The sequence below is a fragment of the Lathamus discolor genome, chromosome 1 (genome assembly GCF_037157495.1).
Source record: "Lathamus discolor isolate bLatDis1 chromosome 1, bLatDis1.hap1, whole genome shotgun sequence".
Lineage (NCBI taxonomy): Eukaryota > Metazoa > Chordata > Aves > Psittaciformes > Psittacidae > Lathamus > Lathamus discolor.
In genome coordinates this window covers 165400518-165419518 of record NC_088884.1, presented here as the reverse complement: position 1 = coordinate 165419518, position 19001 = coordinate 165400518, and the positions used below count along the sequence as shown (strand labels likewise).

Here is a 19001-nt window from a genome sequence, read left to right as displayed (position 1 = left end):
TGGTCAGGTGGGTGTTGAGCCATCCCCAGGGCAGCAGAGCTTAGTGGTGACTTGGGAAGACAAACCACTCCAAGCATCCTCCCTTTCCTCCTTCTTCACCCAGCTTTGCATGCTGAGAATGTTACCCCATGATCTGGGGTATCCCCTGATCACTTGGGGTTGGGTGTCCTGATTGTGTCCCCCCAAAATCCTTGCGGCTCTAGAGAGAAGAGGTGAGGGGCAGCGGAGGCCTTGACTGTGTGTAAGCACGGCACAGCGATAAGGAGAACGTCTCTGTTATCAACACAGTTTCCAGCCCAGCTCCAGAACGCAGCCCAGAGCTGCTGCTGTGGAGGAAATTAACTCTGCCCCAGCCAAACCGGCACAAAGGAGGGAAGAAGTTATGGAATCAGAGACTGGTTTGGGCTGGAAGGGACCTTAAAGCTCCTCCAGCCCCAACCCCTGCCCCGGGCAGGGACCCCTTCCACTGGAGCAGCTTGCTCCAAGCCCCTGTGTCCAACCTGGCCTTGAGCACTGCCAGGGATGGGGCAGCCACAGCTTCTCTGGGCACCCTGTGCCAGTGTCCCAGCACTGGAAAGCAAAATGAATCCAGTCTGGTTTGCTTCTAAATAGATGGCTCCAGTTGCACACATGGGGTGAAGTGAGGTTATTCCCTGTTGAATGTGACCATGTTCCTTAGGAGTCTGATGGAGCAATAGCTTTAAAAATCACTGTTAGGCAGCAAATAGCTCATTGTGGTGCTGTGATCCAGGCTGAGCAAGCGAGGTTTGGGGGGATCATCTCCCTGCTGACTCCTGGATCCCCATCTCTGATGGGGCTGATGGCGTGTGACCTCTGACAGGAGGCTCGTAGAGGCAGGTGGGTTCATTCTAGAGCCACGGCATGGTTTGGGACGGAAGGGACCTTAAAGCTCATCCAGTTCCAACCCCCTGCCACCCAATTCTGCTGTTCTCTGGAGCTCTCCGCTCTGGAGGGCAAAAGAACCTTTCAGCGTGCTCATTTGGGAAGTAGGCGGAGAGAGAACAGCATCGAAACCATTGGGAGCAAGTATGAAGAACATACCTATAGAGCTCATTTTAAACCGAGCGTGCTGGTTTGGAACTGAACCTCAGCTCAGTGGATAAGGGATCTCCCAGGGATGTGCTCGGGATCAAACCACAGCTCCCCCAGGGAGAACTTCTATGATTCAGTTGAATCTCCAGGCAGTGTGGAGCGTTCTGCACCAGTGCTGTGACCAGGTACGTGCCACAGCAGCATCCTGAACCACTGCCGCAAGGCTTGGAGCAAGCTGCTCCAGTGGAAGGGGTCCCTGCCTGTGGCAGCAGCTGGGACTGGAGGAGCTTTAAGGTCCCTTCCAACACAAAGCAGGCAGGGATTCTGTGGTTCTTGGGTTGCTCTGACGGTGCTGGTTCCAGCTGCGATGGAGTTAATTCTCCCTGCTCCCTGCTCCAAGGCTTTTTTGGCTTCGCTCTGAGAACAACGCTGATAACGCCCCGGTGTTCAGTTGTTGCTCAGCAGCACTTGCCCCGACCAAGGACTGCTCAGCCTCGTGCTCAGTGAAGGGGCACAAGAAGCCGAGAGGAAGCAGAGGCAGGAGACCTGAAGCCCAGCCAGCCCAAGGGATATTCCATTCCATCCCATCCCATCCCACAGCACGTCAGGCTCAGGAGAGAAACTGGGGGAATTGGCTGGGAGCCCCCAGTCGCTGCTGGGGCCAGGCCAGGCAGTGCTCAGCAGTGGTGAGAGCTGTGTCCATCTCGTGTCCCTCGTGGGCTTTATTCCTCTCTTTCCTTTTCCCTTTGATGTTATTATTATTGTTGTTATTGACTTTATTTCCATTATTAACCTGTCCTTATCCCTCCGGCGGGTGTTCCCTCTCCCAAAGCTCCTCCCTATCCCTCTGGCAGGGCCGTGTGAGGCTGGGACTGCCTGGTTCTTCATTGCTGCGGTGTTGAACCCTGCAGGAGTGCTGAAGGAGACGAGGCCTTTGCTCTGTGTGTGTGTGTGTCCTGCGTTCAGGTGTAGCAGGCAGTTTTCTCCTTTCCTGTCGCGGCTGCAGGGCTGTGTTTGAGCTTTAGTCTGCGAACAGCACTGATAACACAGTGATGGGTTAGTTGTTGCCAAGTAATGCTTACCCCCATCAAGGTCTTTCCAGCCTCATGCTCTGCCAGTGAGGAAGGGCACAAGAAGCTGGGAGGGAGCAGAGACAGAACACCTGACCCATCCTAGCCAAAGGGGTATCCCATCCCACAGCACGTCACGCCCGGTATATGAACTGGGGGGAGTCACCCAGAAGGGCAGATTGCAGCTGGGTCGGGCTGGGTTTCGGTCTGCGGGTGCTGAGCAATTGCATTGGGCATCGCTGCTGGTTAGTGCTTTATTTCCTTCCTCTTTTAGTCTTATATTCTCTGCCCTTATTATTTCCCTTAGTAGTAGTAGCTTTGTGTTATACTTTAGTTATCGGACTGTTATCTCAACCCGTGGGATTTACATTCCTCCCATTCTCCTCCCCATTCCGCTGGGAGCGGGGGGGAAAGGGAGGCAGTGAGCGATCGGCTGCCAGTGCTGAGTTCCTGGCTGGGGTTCAACCACAGCAGTGTCCTACAGGAACATCCCCAGGACCGTGCTATTTATCCACTTTGTCTCATTCTACCTCTATTTGTACGTTCTCTTACTGCTTTACAGGGTGGAGTGTCAGCCGAAATCAGAGGTTCCAGTTCCCGTTCCTATTGTGCTTTTTATGCTCGTACGTAGGTGGTTGCAGTTTCGGTCTGATCATCCCCCTTTCTGTTTAAAGCTGTTTCAAGATGAGAACTTGCCTTTAACATCTGGGACATGGAAAGTTTCTAACCACAGGATTCAAATACTGCCACAGCCTCGGAATGCCTCTGGGGTGCTGCAGCAGCTCAGTGTCCTCCTGAAGCTGGTTCTGGCCTTACCCCAACCCCACAGCGACTTCACATCGAGTTGTAACCACTTTGAATTCTCTGCCTATTGCTGTCACAATTCGCACCTCATAAATACCTGCAGAGAGGTTTGATGCTTTGGTTTATTGCTCGTAACACAGCTCTAATTGTAACCGAATCCAAACTGTGTTCTCAGTGAACGCAAATGTTGTTCAAGCACCTTTTGAGTTCTCAACTCCCATTTAAACTGTGCTTCCACTCCTGTCTGGTGGCTCCAGTTGTTGTTTTCTCCCCGGTTCTAGAAGGCACTGTGTAAGGGAGGTGAAAAGATCCCCTAATCTAATCCTTGTCTTTTAACTTTCAGCTTTGTGTTGTTCTTGGAAAGTTTCGCACCACTTGTGAATTCCTTGAACCTTGGCATTGGGAGCCCACTTGTGTTGGGCCCTCCTCCTTTACAGCTTGCTCACATTAAGACCCACTTGGCTCTTCAGCAATTGACCTCAGTTGCTCCCAACCCTTCGGCACCTCCTTATGCTTGGTTAAACCAGGCAGTTCCGAAAAGCACCATGTTTAGCCCCAGAGGAACTTTACCTCAGAGGCCGAGAGGACCTAATCCATCTGGGAAAAAGCCTCCGGGATCCCTCCGGGGAGGAGGTGCCACAGGTCACCCCCGGAAGCCCGCTCCTGGAGCGCCGCAAGGAACGGGAACGCCGCCGAGATTCTCGGGACAGGAAACGATTCAGTGGACGGGTTCGCAGAGGATCAACGTCCGGGTAACCCTGCACAGGGCTGATCCGAGGAAGGTGAAGGAGAAGACAAACCTGCACCAGGAGCAGAAGGCAGAGCCCCGCGCAAGCCGCTGGGAGAACACCCCCTGCTCAGCCGGGGCAAAGGGACAGAAGCCACCGGCCCCCGCGCAGGTCTCGGAGCACAATTCCAATGCCCAAACCCGCTACACGCCCGAGAGCGCCTCCAGCATCCTGGCGAGTTTTGGGCTCTCTAATGAAGACCTGGAGGAGCTCAGCCGCTATCCTGACGATCAGTTAACTCCCGAGAACATGCCACGGATCCTGAGGGAAATCCGGGTTCGTAAGATGGGTCCCTCCATACCCGGCTTGCACGCTCAAAGCCGAGGAGAAGACGCCGTTGGTGTCAAGAGTAAAGTGATTGATTATGGCCATGCCAGTAAATACGGTTACATCGAGGATCCTCTCGATGCGCGTGCGTTCAATCCCGAAGTGCTCCCTGAAGATCCCCTGGAAGCGCATGTCTATAATCCCGAAGCGTCAAGCGGAGAGAGCAGGGAAGACTTCGCACGAGAGCAGAACATGCCGCCGAACGCACCAATGGGCATGCCGCCGGCCAGCGTGATGTGTAACCCCGTGTTCCCGGTTGAAGACTTAATGAAGCTGACGGGATTCCAGAGCGATTCCTCAAATCCTCGCTCCTTTTTTCCAGCTGAGGCCGCGGGAAAGGTGCCCGGGTTGTGCACGACACCCGCCGGGCTCCCCGTGGTGAAACCCGTATCCCAGCCTGCCATCCCGCCGGTCATGCCGCCCATGATGCCACCTCTGATGCCGCCCTTGGCTCAGCCCATGATGCAGCCGGTGATGCCTCCCATGGTGCAGCAGACCATCCCGCAGCACGTGATGCCCCCCGTGACCCAGCCACCCTTCTCTCCTGAGCTCCTCGCAGCCATCAGCCGGCATGAAAGAACCCAGCACGACGCCGGGACGAGCTCGTCCAGCGCCCAGAGCAGCTCAGGAGTGGGACAAAAGCCTTTCCAGGCACAGCTCGAGGGGCCTATTAAGTCTCCTTTTGGGATCGTGAAGGCATCGTGGCTCCCGGTGTTCCCGCAGTCTGATTCCCAGAAGATAAAAAGGTTGCCCACTCCGTCAATGATGAATGACTACTATGCTACATCTCCGAGAATATTCCCACATATGTGTTCTCTGTGTAACGTTGAATGCACTCATATGAAGGTGAGTGGCTTTCACAGATTCTTGCCTAAACTTGTACTCGCCATCTTCCCTGCTGCCCTGTTGTAGGCACTAATGTTCTCCCTGTGCAGTGTGCGAGTTGTGGGGCTGCTCTTCTCCGCTTGGAGTAGTCCCACACGCTCCGAAGCGCTGCTGGGAGCTGATTGTAAGTCGCCCGGTTCCGAATGGCATCTCAGAGTTGCCGTGAACGTTGAGTTTCTAAACCATTTCTCACTTATTTACGGCTTCTGTTGTGGGTTTCGAATGCCAACCCCTGTTCTCAGTGGAGTAAAGCGCTAACGCCAGCGGGGTGAGTGAAGTGTGTGTAGCCAAAGGGGTAGATGAGATGTTGTGTGTTTCCCCCCCCCCCCAGCAAAACAAAGCAGCCCATTCGTCTGCCTGAGTGGGAGCTCCAGAGTGCTCTGTGGGCCAGGGACTGCTCCACATCAGCTCTGGGGGACGCACAAACCGCTCTCGTTCGGCTGAGCCTTCGGCAAGAATAACACTTCCAGCTCCCGAAGGAAGAAAAGCAACTGGTGAATACTGGGAGAGAGCAAAGCCTTTGGAAAGCTGTGGATTGATCTGGAAGCTTTAGGCTTGGTCTGGCATAAAGCAAACTCAAGCGTTCAGTTTTAGTTTGCTGTTAGAGGTATAAAGAAGCCTTCAACAAGCCCGGGGAAGGCTGAAGGGGTTTATGCGCAGGATTCCTTGGCCTGGGTTGTGCTGTGTGTTAAAACCAGGGCGAGCAGTTGAGCTGGTGACAGAGCTTGGGAGTAAGGCGAAGGTTTTAAGTGGTTCTGCACCTGAAGGCTGGGCAGGTTTGGGAGCTCCAGGGGAGGTGTGATGTGAAATGCAGCTGAGCAGGGTGCTACGTGTGAGGTGATAGACAAAGCACTGTGGGGCCGTGTCATCCGTTGGGATGGGGGTTATTCCGTAGGTTGCTCACAGGGCTCCTTCACATGAAGTGAATGCTGTTACCAAAGCACTAAGGAATGAGCGGTGGTGTTCGCTGGGGAGATTCAAGGTTGTCCGTTGTCCTGTGGGCACCAAGCGCAGTCCATGCTCTCCAGAGCCTTCCCTCCCTGCTGTGCTGCTCCTGCCTTGGGTGTGTGTTACCTTTACTCTGTGTAGTATCTTTTGTGCAGAGCTGCTGCTGCGTGGGCAGCTCCGTCTGGTTTGAGCCCACGGGACAAGCCCTGTTTAGACAACAGCATTGCCAAATAACCACGTGAGTGAGTTGGTTTCTTTTCCTTGCTGCAGAAAAGAAAAGCTCGTACAAGAAACGCTACCCTGGTGCATTTGTGAACTCCAAATTCCTCCTCTTTCAGCTTTACCGTTGGGTTTCCAAAGGGAGTTGACTTTGTCCCGGTTCTCGTGGTTAAAGGGGACCCAGATGTTCAGTTGTGCGAAGTGTTAGGGAGGAAGCACGTGCAACCTTCAAACTGGAAGTGATGGGGAGATGGAAGAACAGAAATAGGTGTGTGTGGTGCGACCTGCACTCGGAAGTGGTTGTTGCAGAGATAACGTTCGCTGCGGTGTTGTGAAGTGTTGGATGGAAAATGACAAGTTGATGGAAGAAGATGCTCCAGAAGTCCTGCAGAGAGAGCCGCGGTGGGCAGGAGGCTGGAGGTGTGCTCTGGGGTGCTGGGCTCTTCTCTGCCATGGGAGACGAGGTGCTGGGTGAGCTGGATGGACCTTTGGTCTCCCCAGCACAGCTGCAGGTGGACTGGAGCTTCAGAGGGGTTTTTAGGTTGAAGTGATTGGATGTGATTTCTGGTGTGTAGTAGCAAGGACTGCGCAAGGCGTTTGACGTTATCCCACGTGCCATCCGTGTGTGCGCACTGGAGAGACGTGGATTTGATGGATAAACCACCCGATGGGTAAGGAATTGGCTGGAGGGTCGCGCTCAAAGAATTGTGGTCAACAGCTCAAGGTCCAGGCAGAGGCTGGTGATGACTGTCAGGGGTGATGTTGGGACTGGTGCTGTTCAACATCTGTCGGTGATGTGGACACTGGGATGGAGCACAAGAGGGACGTGGAGCTGCTGGAGCGAGGCCAGAGGAGGCCATGGAGCTGCTGCGAGGGCTGGAGCAGCTCTGCTCTGGAGCCAGGCTGAGAGAGCTGGGCTGGGGCAGCCTGGACAAGAGAAGGCTCCTGAAGGGGAGACCTGAGAGCAGCTCCAGTGCCTGAAGGGGCTGCAGGGAACCTGGAGAGGGGCTTGGGACAAGGGCCTGTAGGGCCAGGCCAAGGGGAATGGCTTGAACCTGCCCGAGGGGAGACTGAGCTGAGCTCTTAGGCAGAAGCTCTTCCCTGCGAGGGTGCTGAGGCGCTGGCACAGGGTGCCCAGAGAAGCTGTGGCTGCCCCATCCCTGGCAGTGCTCAAGGCCAGGTTGGACACAGGGGCTTGGAGCAAGCTGCTCCAGTGGAAGGGGTCCCTGCCCGGGGCAGGGGTTGGAGCTGGAGGAGCTTTAAGGGCCCTTCCTTTGTGTACCAGCAGGTTACCGGTGCTGTGCTGTGAGCAGATGTCTTTGTAACGTGCCAGCCTGGAAAGAAAACAGGGAAGCAGAAGGGAAGCAGAGTGGATAACATGAGACAAGAATGAATGAAGATGATGAAGGATGCTGAATGAGGAAAAGCTGCTCTTTAGTCAGTGCTTGAAGATACTGGATATCTGAAAACCAGAGTTTCAGCGAGCTCTCTTTTGTCATAGACTTAATCCAGCCTTGTACCAAGGTACCAGCTCCTCTGGATTTGTTTCCTGGCTGTGGCCGGAACTGCTTTGCCAACTGGAAGAGAATTGAAGTGTGTTACCTGGCACTGGGACACGAAAAGGTCAGGATTCCAGCTGGATGTGAGACCCAGCTCATGGTCCTGGGCAATGAGCTGCCTCTGGAGCTGCAGTGACCATTGGTGGCTGAAACTGCGTCATCTCCACTGTCTCCTCAGCCTGGATCTCCTGTCAGTGTGGCGAAACACTGGCTTGGAGTGAAGAATGCTCCTGCTGTTCCCCAGGGCATCCTTTCCCTTCTCCCTGCAGGTCCCTCTGAAGTACTCAACTTGCTGGATTAATGAGGTCTGATGGAATCCGAGCGGAGAAGGCCCTTGAGATACCTGTAGTATTCCTAAATCAGAGTTCTTAGTGTCATATGGAGGAGCAAGTAAGTGTATTCTCTTTGTGATCTCAGAAGGGTTCTGAAGGTGTCTCCTACAGAACCATTGGCATACATCGGAAGGTGGTGTTCTGCTGTTACACTGGTCAGAAGTGACAGGATTTATCATCTCTGGGGCCTGATGTTGTCCATGGAAAAGACCTCATTTCATTAAACTTTGGCCCTTTGCTGTCAGGCCTGTTCCTGTGTGCAGTGACACGCTGCAGGCCAGCAGCTCCAGCAGACCGCTTCCATATCCGAAACCTGGGTTTGCAGTAAAGGGATGGGGCTTGGAGCAAGCTGCTCCAGTGGAAGGGGTCCCTGCCCGGGGCAGGGGTTGGAACTGGAGGAGCTTTAAGGTCCCTTCCAACCCAAACCACTCTGGGATTCTAAACAGTGGTTGCCATGGACTGGAGATCTCATTGGTGCTGTTGGAGCAGTGTTCGGAACGTGAAAGGTTTGTCCTTGCTTCTGCCTTGTGTTGGGAAGGTTTGTTGGAGGTGGCTGCTGGCAGTGTTGTGTTGTAGGGAAGGGTAGGTGGGCTTTTGGGCTCTACAAAGTGGATGTGGAAACTTAATGGCTCCTAAGGGGGCTTTTTGATCCCGGAGGTGTCCTCAGACATCTGTGCATTCGTGACCTGCCGTGTATCTTTAGGGAGTAGCGCCCAGTTTTGCCCCTGGTTTGATGGAATCTCCGCCTGGTGTGGTCTCCTTTGAGTTTATTTCCAAACCCCCCCCACATACTGAAGCATTCTATGGATACTTCACAGAACAGCTTCGTTTCCACTTGAAATTGTGGCTTTATTGGGATAATGGAGTGGGATTCCTGTGTCTTCAAACGTGTGTCGCTCTGGGAATCAAGTGGGTTTGCAGTACTGTCACCGTGAGGGATCATACATGACCAGTTTTGTTTTCTGGTGTGAGTGGATTTATAGTGAGGGTGATCCTCACTATAAATAGTTTATATTTAAATATATTTATAAATAGTGAGGGTGAGACTCAGTGTTTTCCATGGCAAATTGCACTTGGATTCCTTTGCTGAAGGGGACAGCATGGGGTCTGCTCCATTTTACTCCTGCTTGTTATACACAGACCCATCACAGACAAGTGCTGGGTGCTGCCCTGGTGTCCTGTTACCGTGCTGTTGGCAGAAGAGGCGAGTTGGGGACTGTAGACAACCTTGGTGGTGATCCATGAGTAACGGGAGGTTTGCCATTGGAATTGGCCAACGCGGCGATGGAGGAGCTCATCCCAGTAGGTCCGGCCATGGAGCAGCAGTGCTGCTGCTGGGAGGTCTCGCCTCTCCTGGGGATATAATGGGAGATCTCTCCTTGTGCTGGGAGAGGATGCTCTCCTTTGGGGAGAAGGATCCATCCTTGGGGACAGAGTCACCGGAGGGAATGGAATATTCCTGAAGACTGGGAAGGACAAGGAGTTAATCCCGGAGGAGGCATGTGTGTGAATGAAGCCTCCTGTCATACTGAGAAACCCAAGAGGACACTGGCATAATGGGGGCTTGAAGAAGAGAAGAATGTTGTGTTTGTGAGGGAGGAGAATGTCTCTTTGTATCCTGCCGGGCCCATTAACACTCCTTGGACCAGTGGCTGAAGACACTGGGAAGCAAAACGGGCTCCCCCAGCCCTGCTGGTGCTTTCATCATCCAGGACCATGGAAGGGGATGCTTGAAGCCCAATTCCCTTTTGTTTCAGCCTTTGGGCAATAGCCTTTAATTTTCCTGCTTAACTTTAAGACTAGAAAACCAGTGTTAAACAACATTCCTAGGAATGGGATTGCTCAATAACACCAGTGTGTACCAGTGAATTCCTTGCTCTTCCCTTGCTGTATATCCATGGGGGGACAGCTCCACAACTGCAAGGTGTTTTATCAGCCTCTTCTTCAACTCCTGATGTGCTTTGGTCCGACTGATGGGACTAACACAGAGGGTCTTCCAAGGAGGATGTTACTGGAGCAGCTGGAATGAGCTCAGCTATAAAATCAGTCAGTGCCTTTCTGAGCTTGGTTTAACCATTGTATCTGTGTCTTGAGGAAATCACAGCCAGTTTTGTGCTTAAACTGTGTTGTAGCTCTGGGTTTATGGCTGGAGTAAGGAAGGTTGAGGAGGTGGCTGTAGCACGGCGTAGGGTGTGAGGAACTGCTGCTTTCCCCCCCGTGTGCTTCCAAACCACACCAAACTAACCGTGTGCTGCTCACAGTAACTCATCCACCCCACAGGCTGTGAGTAAACCATCACGAGCTTTGCTTCTAACCAAAGGTTCAGCATCTGGGGCATGAAACAGAGGGGTTGGTGCTGGCGTTTCGCCATCTGTGTTGGAAAGCAGCTTGCGCTTAGGAAGAGCAGTAGGGAATGGTCACAACTGCAAGTCACGTTGCGAAGCTTTGCTGTCAGCTGCATTATTCTGCCATCATTGCCTGTTTTGTATTTATTTATATGAATTTACATGCATTTATTGTTTTTTATATTTATTTAAATGTATGTATTTTAAGTCATCTCTATTTCTATATGAATTTATATGTGTTTATATGGATTGATTTCTATATAACCATTCTCTGATTTGTATACTGAAGCGCTGGCTCAGGATGCCCAGAGAAGCTGTGGCTGCCCCATCCCTGGCAGTGCTCAAGGCCAGGTTGGACACAGGGGCTTGGAGCAAGCTGCTCCAGTGGAAGGGGTCCCTGCCCGGGGCAGGGGTTGGAGCTGGAGGAGCTTTAAGGTCCCTTCCAACCCAAACCATCCTGGGATTCTTGAGCTGAAGGCATGCACAGTCATTCCTCTGTACAAACAGTGCTTAAAGATACCACCTGGTGTCAGGTTCTCTGATTCATTCAGCTCAGTTTGCTATGTATGTGTTCACCAGCCTGCCAACCCATGGAGACCTCTTATAGTTTTCTGGCTGTTGGGTCACCCTCCTGTGTTACCGATGTGGTTACAACACCCAGTGTGTCACTGGAAGTCACAGATTCAGTTAACACGATGCACTCGTTCCCCTTCCCCTTCGAGTCCTTTGAGTTCTGTAACAGCTTTTGCTAATCAAGCAGTATTTTAGTCCTTTGCCTGTTAAGAGTATTCATCCTAAGTGAGGAACCTGACTTTGACAGAAGATCAGTTGGAAGGTAGAACGTGATGGAAGGTAAAACGGGATGGAAGGTGAAATACCACAACACGTAACCACCAGTTGAGGTCCAGTGCCACCATTTTCTGTGCTAACCAAAGCTCTCTGGATGTCTTCTCTCCACCCAGGACTGGATTCTGCATCAGAACACCCCTTCTCACATCGAGAGCTGCCGCCAGTTACGTCAACAGTAAGGAATCCCTTTCCAAAGTTCCCTTGGTGTTGGCTGTGCACACGTGGTCTGGGGAAGCGCCTTGGCTTTCCTTATCCAAGTGCTATCCCAATCTTAGCCCATCAGGGTCAAAGCTGAACTGACACTGGGTGCTTCTGGAGTCCTGAATGGGAACATGGGTCTGTAAACTGCATGTAAGCACAGCCTTGTCTTGAGGGGCAGGTTGAGCTGCTTCACTGATGGTGTGTTCTTCATGTTTGACAGATACCCCGACTGGAACCCCGAGTCTCACTCCTCAAAGAGGTAACTGCGTTTTGATTACAGCTTCATTTCACGTGTTCCTGCTATAAACATGTTATCGATGTGGTTATTTTCCTGCTCTGCTCCTGGCAGCTCTTCAGTGGTGTCATGTTTGGTTATGGAATTCTCTGCGGTGTTTTAGTGGGTTTTGTCCTGAATTCATTCAGATCTAAGGAAGAAACTTCCCTGTGAGGGTGCTGAGGCGCTGGCACAGGGTGCCCAGAGGAGCTGTGGCTGCCCCATCCCTGGCAGTGCTCAAGGCCAGGTTGGACACAGGGGCTTGGAGCAAGCTGCTCCAGTGGAAGGGGTCCCTGCCCGGGGCAGGGGTTGGGGCTGGAGGAGCTTTAAGCTCCCTTGAACCCAACCCATTCCTGGTGCAATGATCCCGTTAATAAGTGGCGAAACACCTGAAATTCCTCCACAGGGATGAGGATAAACTGTAAATCCTGAGCACTGATCCTCTTGGCAGCCTCACCTTGAGCCTTTCTTCTCCCCATGCTCAAGCCGTAAGTTACCCCTGTGACAGAAGTGACCGATCGGGTCTGACCGGTCTTGGGACACTGATTAAGCCATGATTCCAGACTTTTACCCTTAATCTCTTTTCCAGTCAAGCCACTCTTGTTTTCAACTGGAAACCTGTTTGAGGAGCCAGCGCTGGCTCTGCTTTCCCAGCCTTTGCAGTGCACAGGTCCCTTGGGGGGCTACGTGATCCCAAGCTGAGAAAACTGGAATCCATGAGCTCATCGTGGCTCTTCTGCCCTATAAAATGATGCTCTTTAATATTCTGTGTTTTCAAACACACCCTGTGAGCTGATCCTGCTTAAATCTCAGCAAGATCGTGATCTTTAACCCATCCCTGGCAGTGCTCAAGGCCAGGTTGGATGGGGCTTAGGGCAAGCTGCTCCAGTGGAAGGTGTCCCTGCCCATGGCAGGGGTTGGAGCTGGAAGAGCTTTAAGGTCCCTTCCAACCCAACCCATTCCAGGGTTCTATGATTCTAACACTGGATCATTTTACTGCTTCAATATCCCTACGTATTCCAGTGTGTCCCCTAACAGGAATGAGAGGACTGGGATTTTGCTGGATTCTCCTATGACTCTGCGATAATCAGTCTGACATCAGTTCAAACACCAAATTCATTTACAAAAGCAGTGTTGCAAAGCTCAGTGGAAATGTGGGTCAGGTTTACTTGTGGGGTGCATCTGAGATCTCCCCATGTTACAAACAGGGAGAAATGAGACTTTAAAGAGAGAAATAAAGCAAATAAACTTCTCAGAAGGAGAAGAAGCGTTATCTTTAAACCCTCGAAGTGAGCTTGCTGTTCGGGGCTGGGGATGTCATGTACAAGCAGGCGAGGAAGCTGCCCTTGGCTGGATCTGTTGGGGAGGTGTTTCATGTTGTGTGTGAGGCATCGCTGGGCTTGCTGATGGAGCCAGAGCTGCTCTGTAGGGTGGTGCTGTCTTCAGTCCTCGCCACTGCCAGCATTGCTCCAGCTGGGAGGGTCAGGATGGAGCTGCAGGCTCGTGGTGACCACACATGTCCTGGGCAGGGTCACTGGTGCATCATCTCACGGGCTCTGCCTTCTGTGAAGTGCCCTGGTGTGTTGATACATCCATGTTTTCATTTGGCACAGGAATAATGGGATTTAAGGCCCTTTCCAACCCAAACCATTCTATGATTCTAAAGTATCTTGTTTCATTACTCACCGTGGATCCTTTTCCTCTTCCCATTATTCCTCCACAGCACTGCAGCTTCTAACTTCAGCTCCCTTTGCTGTTTCTTTACTCTTTCTCTCCTATTTCCTTCTTTTCAGTTCTGTCCATCCTAAATTCCTCCTTCTTGTTCCATGTAGGTTGTTCTCTCCCACTTGCTTCTTTTCAGTTCTGTGTATCCTAAATCCACATAACAAACGTGCTACCGTTATGTTTGATACGTTTGGTAACAAACGAGGCTCTAAACATTGCCAGTTTCGGTTCTGTATTCACACTAAAGCTCTTTGAACAGACTCGGGTTAATTCTTCTTTTCCACCTTGTCAAATCCCATCGGTGCCTTTGTTCCTTTAGGAATGCTGGTGACAGGAAAGAGAACCAGACCCCCAAGCGCCGCTCCAGCTCCTCCAGCCCCAGCCCCAGGCGCTCGCGGGCCTCCAGCTCCAGCTATGTTCCACGCCGATCCCGATCCCGGAGCTCCGGACGCTTCAGGTCAAGGCCCAGAAGTCGGAGCCCGCGGCAGATGCGGCGCCTGAGCCCCAGGCACAGATCCAGGTCCCCACAGCGCTCGAGAAACCCCCTGAGAAGCAGCTCACGGCCCCAGAGATCTTCCAGCTATGACTGGTCTTCGAGGAGGTCAAGCCGGTACCAAGGTAAGGGCTGGGTGCACACAGCCAGAGGGAAACTGCCTTTGAGCCCAGGAAAACAGACACTGGACACAGGTTCAAGTGTTCAAGGACCTGAAAGCTCTTCAGTTCCAAGCCCTGCCATGGGCAGGGACACCTTCCACACCTTCCACTCCCAGGGAAGAGCTTCTGCCTAAGAGCTCAGCTCAGTCTCCCCTCGGGCAGGTTCAAGCCATTCCCCTTGGCCTGGCCCTACAGGCCCTTGTCCAAAGCCGCTCTCCGGGTTTCCTGCAGCCCCTTTAGGCACTGGAGCTGCTCTAAGGGCTCCCCCAGCCTGTCCAGCCCAGGGGCAGGACCTTGCCCTTGCCCTTGTTGAACTCCATGAGGTTCCACCTCTCCAGCGTGCCCAGGTCCCTTTGGATCCCATCCTTTCCCTCCAGCGTGTGGGTCACACCACACAGCTCCTTGTCAGCAGCAGCCTGCTGAGGGTTCTCATCCCACTGTCCATGTCACTGGCAGAGAAGTTGAACATCCCCAGTGCCTGCTGAGGAGCAGCACTCCTCACTGCTCCTCTACTTGGTCCTTGAGTTGACCACAACTCTCTGAGCGTAACCATCCAGCCAATTCCTTGCCCATCGAGTGGTCCATCCATCAAATCCCTGCATCTCCAGTTTATCCTACTGCAACTCATCATTAACTTACTGGAAGCTCTCTTTTCAAAGCAAACCCACCAGGCTGGTGTTTCCCTTCTCCCACAGACAGAAAGGCAGCCCTGGAGGCGGTCATGAAAACTCTGGGACCTGGCTTTGTAGCAGCATTCAATAAACATAAATCGCTTCAAGCAGCTGGACAAGGATCTTCAGGATCAGGAAAGTCCTCAAGCTCTCAAGGGCTCCTAGGGAAGGTGCCTGGAAGCCTGAAGAAGCTACTGAAAGCAAGCGTTTCTTCAAAGGCCTCCAAAGATGGATCTGGGTCAAGCTCTTCACCTGCTGAAGCTGATGATTTGCCCCAGAGTGAAGGGATGGAGGAGGGGGAGGAAGGTTTACCCCCAGGAACCAGTGCACCTCGTCCACCTTCTTACAACAGGGTGAGTTCCTTCCTGTTTTGATCTGGGATGTTAGGAATTTGGTTGGGGGGATCACAGGGAGAGATGACCCATCCTGTTTGCTGATTCCATGCAATAGATGGTGCCAGCTTAATGCAAAGGGTTGCTGGCTGCAGGTACGTGTGGTCATGTCTATGGCAAGGGTCTTTCAGAAAGGGAAGCAAAACCTCTCTGGTGCTTTCCTACCCTGGTTTGGATGAGGGGTGTGTGATGGGCTCTGTTTGCAGCAGAGATATTTACCGCTGCTGTAAGAAGGCTCTTAAGCCAATGGCCATCCTACTGATCATTTGGGTCTCTTGGGAACACCACCTATAAACCAGATGGTGTTTGGTTATTGGAGATGCAAGTCCTTGGTGGTTTCTGTCCTCTACAAGCAAAGAGACCACTGCCTAGAGCTGTGGATTAGCTGATGGATGGTATTGAAAGGAGCATCCTGATGTAGTGGAAGGTGTCCCTGCTGTGGCAGGGTTTGGAGCTGGATGAGCATTAAAGTCCTGTTAAACCCAAACCAGTCTGTGGTTCTTGGGATGCTCTGACGGTGCTGGTTCCAGCTGGGATGGAGTTAATTCTCTCCCTGCTCACTGCTCCAAGGCTGTTTTGGCTTCCCTCCAAGAACAACTCTGATAATGCCCCCGTGTTCAGTTGTTGCTCAGCAGCACTTGCCCTGATCAAGGACTGCTCAGCCCCGTGCTGTGCCAGTGAGGAGGGGCACAAGAGGCTGGGAGGGAGCAGAGCAGAGACAGGAGTCCTGAAGCCCAGCCAGTTCAAGGGATATCCCATCCCATCCCATCCCATCCCATCCCATCCCATCCCATCCCACAGCACGTCAGGCTCAGGAGAGAAACTGCGGGGACTTGGACGGAGCCCCAGTTGCTGCTGGGCCCGGGCAGTGCTCAGCTGTGGTGAGAACTGGGTTGTGCATCGCTGCTGTTCACTGGAGTTTTGTTCCCATTCCCCTTCTAGTTTTATCTCTCTCATTATTTCCCTTATTACTATCATTAACATTATGTTGTATTGTACTTCAGTTGTTAAACTGTCCTTATCTCAACGTGTGGCTTTTACATTCTCCTCCCATCCTGCCTGGCATAGGAAGGGAGGTGAGGAAGCTGCTGCATAGTACTTCGGTTGCCAGTTGGGTTTAACCACGACAAAGCTTTAAGGTCCCTTCCAACCCAAACTATCCTAGGATTCCACGACAGCACCCCGGTGAAGCAGGCGTCTACATTGGAGTCATCTTCATGCCAGATCCTGTTTTCTTCCTTTCACTGTGCCTGACATAGATCATAGAATACTTAGGGTTAGAAGGGACCTTAAGATCACCCCGTTCCAACGCCCCTGCCATGGGCAGGGACACCTCAAGCTAAACCATGGCACCCAAGGCTCCATCCAGCCTGTCTGTGAACAGGGATGGAGCATTCACAACTTCCTTGGGCAACCCATTCCAGTGCCTCACCATCCTCACAGTATAGAACTTCCTCCTTAGATCCAATCTAAACTTCCCCTGTTCCAGTTTGAACCCATCACCCCTTGTCCTATCACTACAGCCCCTGATGAAGAGTCCCTCTTCAGCACCCTTGCAGCCCCTTTCAGACACTGGAAGCTGCTCTGAGGTCTCCACGCAGCCTTCTCTTCTCCAGGCTGACCAGCCCCAGTGTTCTGAGCCTGGCTCCATACAGGAGGTAAGAACCACATGGCAAGTGCTTCTCTGTGTTCTGTTTCCTGCTCACAGCTGCTGAGGGAGGAGCTGCTCACCTGCGGGACCGTGCTGCAGATCTCAGATTTACCGGATGATGGCTTTTCTGATCAGGATATTAAAAAGATCGTGCAGCCTTTTGGCAAAGTCAGTGACCTCATTGTGCTTCGCTCCAGGAACGAGGTGAGATTCCCTCCCATGCAGTGGCTTTGGGTCAGCGTGGCAAAAAAACCCCATTCTAGCAATGAAAACCTGTCTTGTTTGGATCTGCAGGTGCATATAGGACAAGGCTTCCTGGTGTTTTCATCATTAATGATCACATCCAGAGTCTTGGAATAGCTGAAAGTGCTAATTTCAAATTCCAGCCATCTTGCTACCCAAGTTAGTAACTGATAGAGAAAGTAGGATGTCTTTGGGAGATTTAGGTTGGATATTAGGAAGTATTCATCAAGACTGTCGTCAAGCGCTGCAACAGGCTGCCCAGAGCAGTGGTGGAGGCACTGTCCCTGGAGAGATTTAACATCCGTGTAAATAGGACATCCTGCATCCAGCTCTGGGGCAGCAGCACAAGAGGGACGTGGAGCTGCTGGAGCGAGGCCAGAGGAGGCCATGGAGCTGCTGCGAGGGCTGGAGCAGCTCTGCTCTGGAGCCAGGCTGAGAGAGCTGGGCTGGGGCAGCCTGGAGAAGAGAAGGCTCCTGAAGGGGAGACCTGAGAGCAGCTCCAGTGCCTAAAGGGGCTGCAGGAAACCTGGAGAGGGGCTTGGGACAAGGGCCTGTAGGGCCAGGCCAAGGGGAATGGCTTGAACCTGCCCGAGGGGAGACTGAGCTGAGCTCTTAGGCAGAAGCTCTTCCCTGGGAGGGTGCTGAGGCGCTGGCACAGGGTGCCCAGAGAAGCTGTGGCTGCCCCATCCCTGGCAGTGCTCAAGGCCAGGTTGGACACAGGGGCTTGGAGCAAGCTGCTCCAGTGGAAGGGGTCCCTGCCCGGGGCAGGGGTTGGAGCTGGAGGAGCTTTGAGGTCCCTTCCAACCCAAACCAGGCTGGGATTCTGTGTTTTAGCCGGTGCTGGGTTAACAGTTGGACTCGATCCTAAAGGCCTTTTCCAACCTAAAGGATTCTATTATGCAGAAACCAGACTTCATCAGACTCCCTGTGAGCTCACTTATGGATGGATGTGGAGCTCTGTCACGAGCCGATTGCCTAAGGAGAGCCTGCTGTGGATTGCATGTTGTGTCTGTAAGATAAGCACTGAACTGTGCATTGATTTCAGGCCTTCCTGGAGATGAACTACAAAGAAGCCGTGATCGCGGCGGTGAAATACGGTGAAACGGTGCCAGTGCTGGTGAATGGCAAGAGGGTGAAGATCAGCATAGCAGAGAAACCCAGAGCTCCTCCCGGGCAGGTGAGTGCCATGGGCACGGAGCAGGACCCTGCGAGGAGCTTGGTTATTCCTCCATCACCTGAGGGGCTCCGGGAGAATGGGTTTAGTGCTTTTAATGTGGTTTTTAAGTGCTTTCCATAAAGAGCAGGCTGAATGATCGTGCAGAGGAACCTAAACCTCCAGATTGCCTATTTTCTTGGTTATATTTGATGTTTGTGAGTAGGACCCATTTAACAAACAGGGAAACGTGCAACCTGTATTAATATATATAATTAATTGCTATTAATGGCTATTAATACTATTTTATATGCATTTTATATATATTTTATATATGTATCTACACACATTTATACATGAAATACAAATGATGCACTAAAAATTCTTCTTTCCCCCCCCTTCCAGGCCAAAAAGATTGTAAAGAGACGGGCTCAGAATGTTAAGAAAGCAGCACCAGGCACCAAGTAAGTGTTGCTGTTACTCACATCAGTGTTAGTGACAACAACTGGGAACCGAATAGGATGCTCCTGGTTTGGTTTCTTGTGTTGTACTGGGTTTGAGCTTTTTCAGCTGTTTTATATTCATTAATTCTCTTTAAAATTGATTTTGCTTTCTTTTCCCCCCCCTCTATAATAGAAAAGATCTGAACTCCACCACAAAGAAATTAATTGCAGGTGAGGTTCTGGTTACTTTCCATCTGATGATGCCTCTGTTATTCCCTTCCCTCTTTGTTCCCATTTCTTTTATGTGAGTGTTTTTCAGCACAAGGACTGACCAAGTCCAGGAGCTGCTGGAAAATGCCTGGCTCATCCTTTGAAATGTCGTCCTTTCCATGCAACCTCATGTTCCTGATTTAGA

General features: G+C 52.1%; 1 protein-coding gene across 4 annotated transcripts in view; it reads left to right on the top strand.

The window, feature by feature from the left end:
• The window catches only part of ZNF638 (zinc finger protein 638), a 55123-nt gene that overhangs the window by 14400 nt on the left and 21722 nt on the right, over positions 1–19001 (top strand). For 2 of the 4 annotated variants that reach the window (XM_065662564.1, XM_065662548.1), the window contains exons 1-10: positions 2103–2368; positions 3271–4888; positions 11293–11354; positions 11601–11639; positions 13699–13997; positions 14729–15057; positions 16805–16951; positions 18036–18167; positions 18549–18607; positions 18780–18817. In XM_065662564.1, coding sequence (XP_065518636.1) covers positions 2271–2368; positions 3271–4888; positions 11293–11354; positions 11601–11639; positions 13699–13997; positions 14729–15057; positions 16805–16951; positions 18036–18167; positions 18549–18607; positions 18780–18817 — 2821 coding nt within the window. In that variant the 5' untranslated portion in view covers positions 2103–2270. Of the gene's footprint in view, positions 1–2102; positions 2369–3270; positions 4889–11292; positions 11355–11600; positions 11640–13698; positions 13998–14728; positions 15058–16804; positions 16952–18035; positions 18168–18548; positions 18608–18779; positions 18818–19001 lie in introns of those variants that run through there. The other 2 variants (XM_065662573.1, XM_065662554.1) reach the window with 2 other exon arrangements.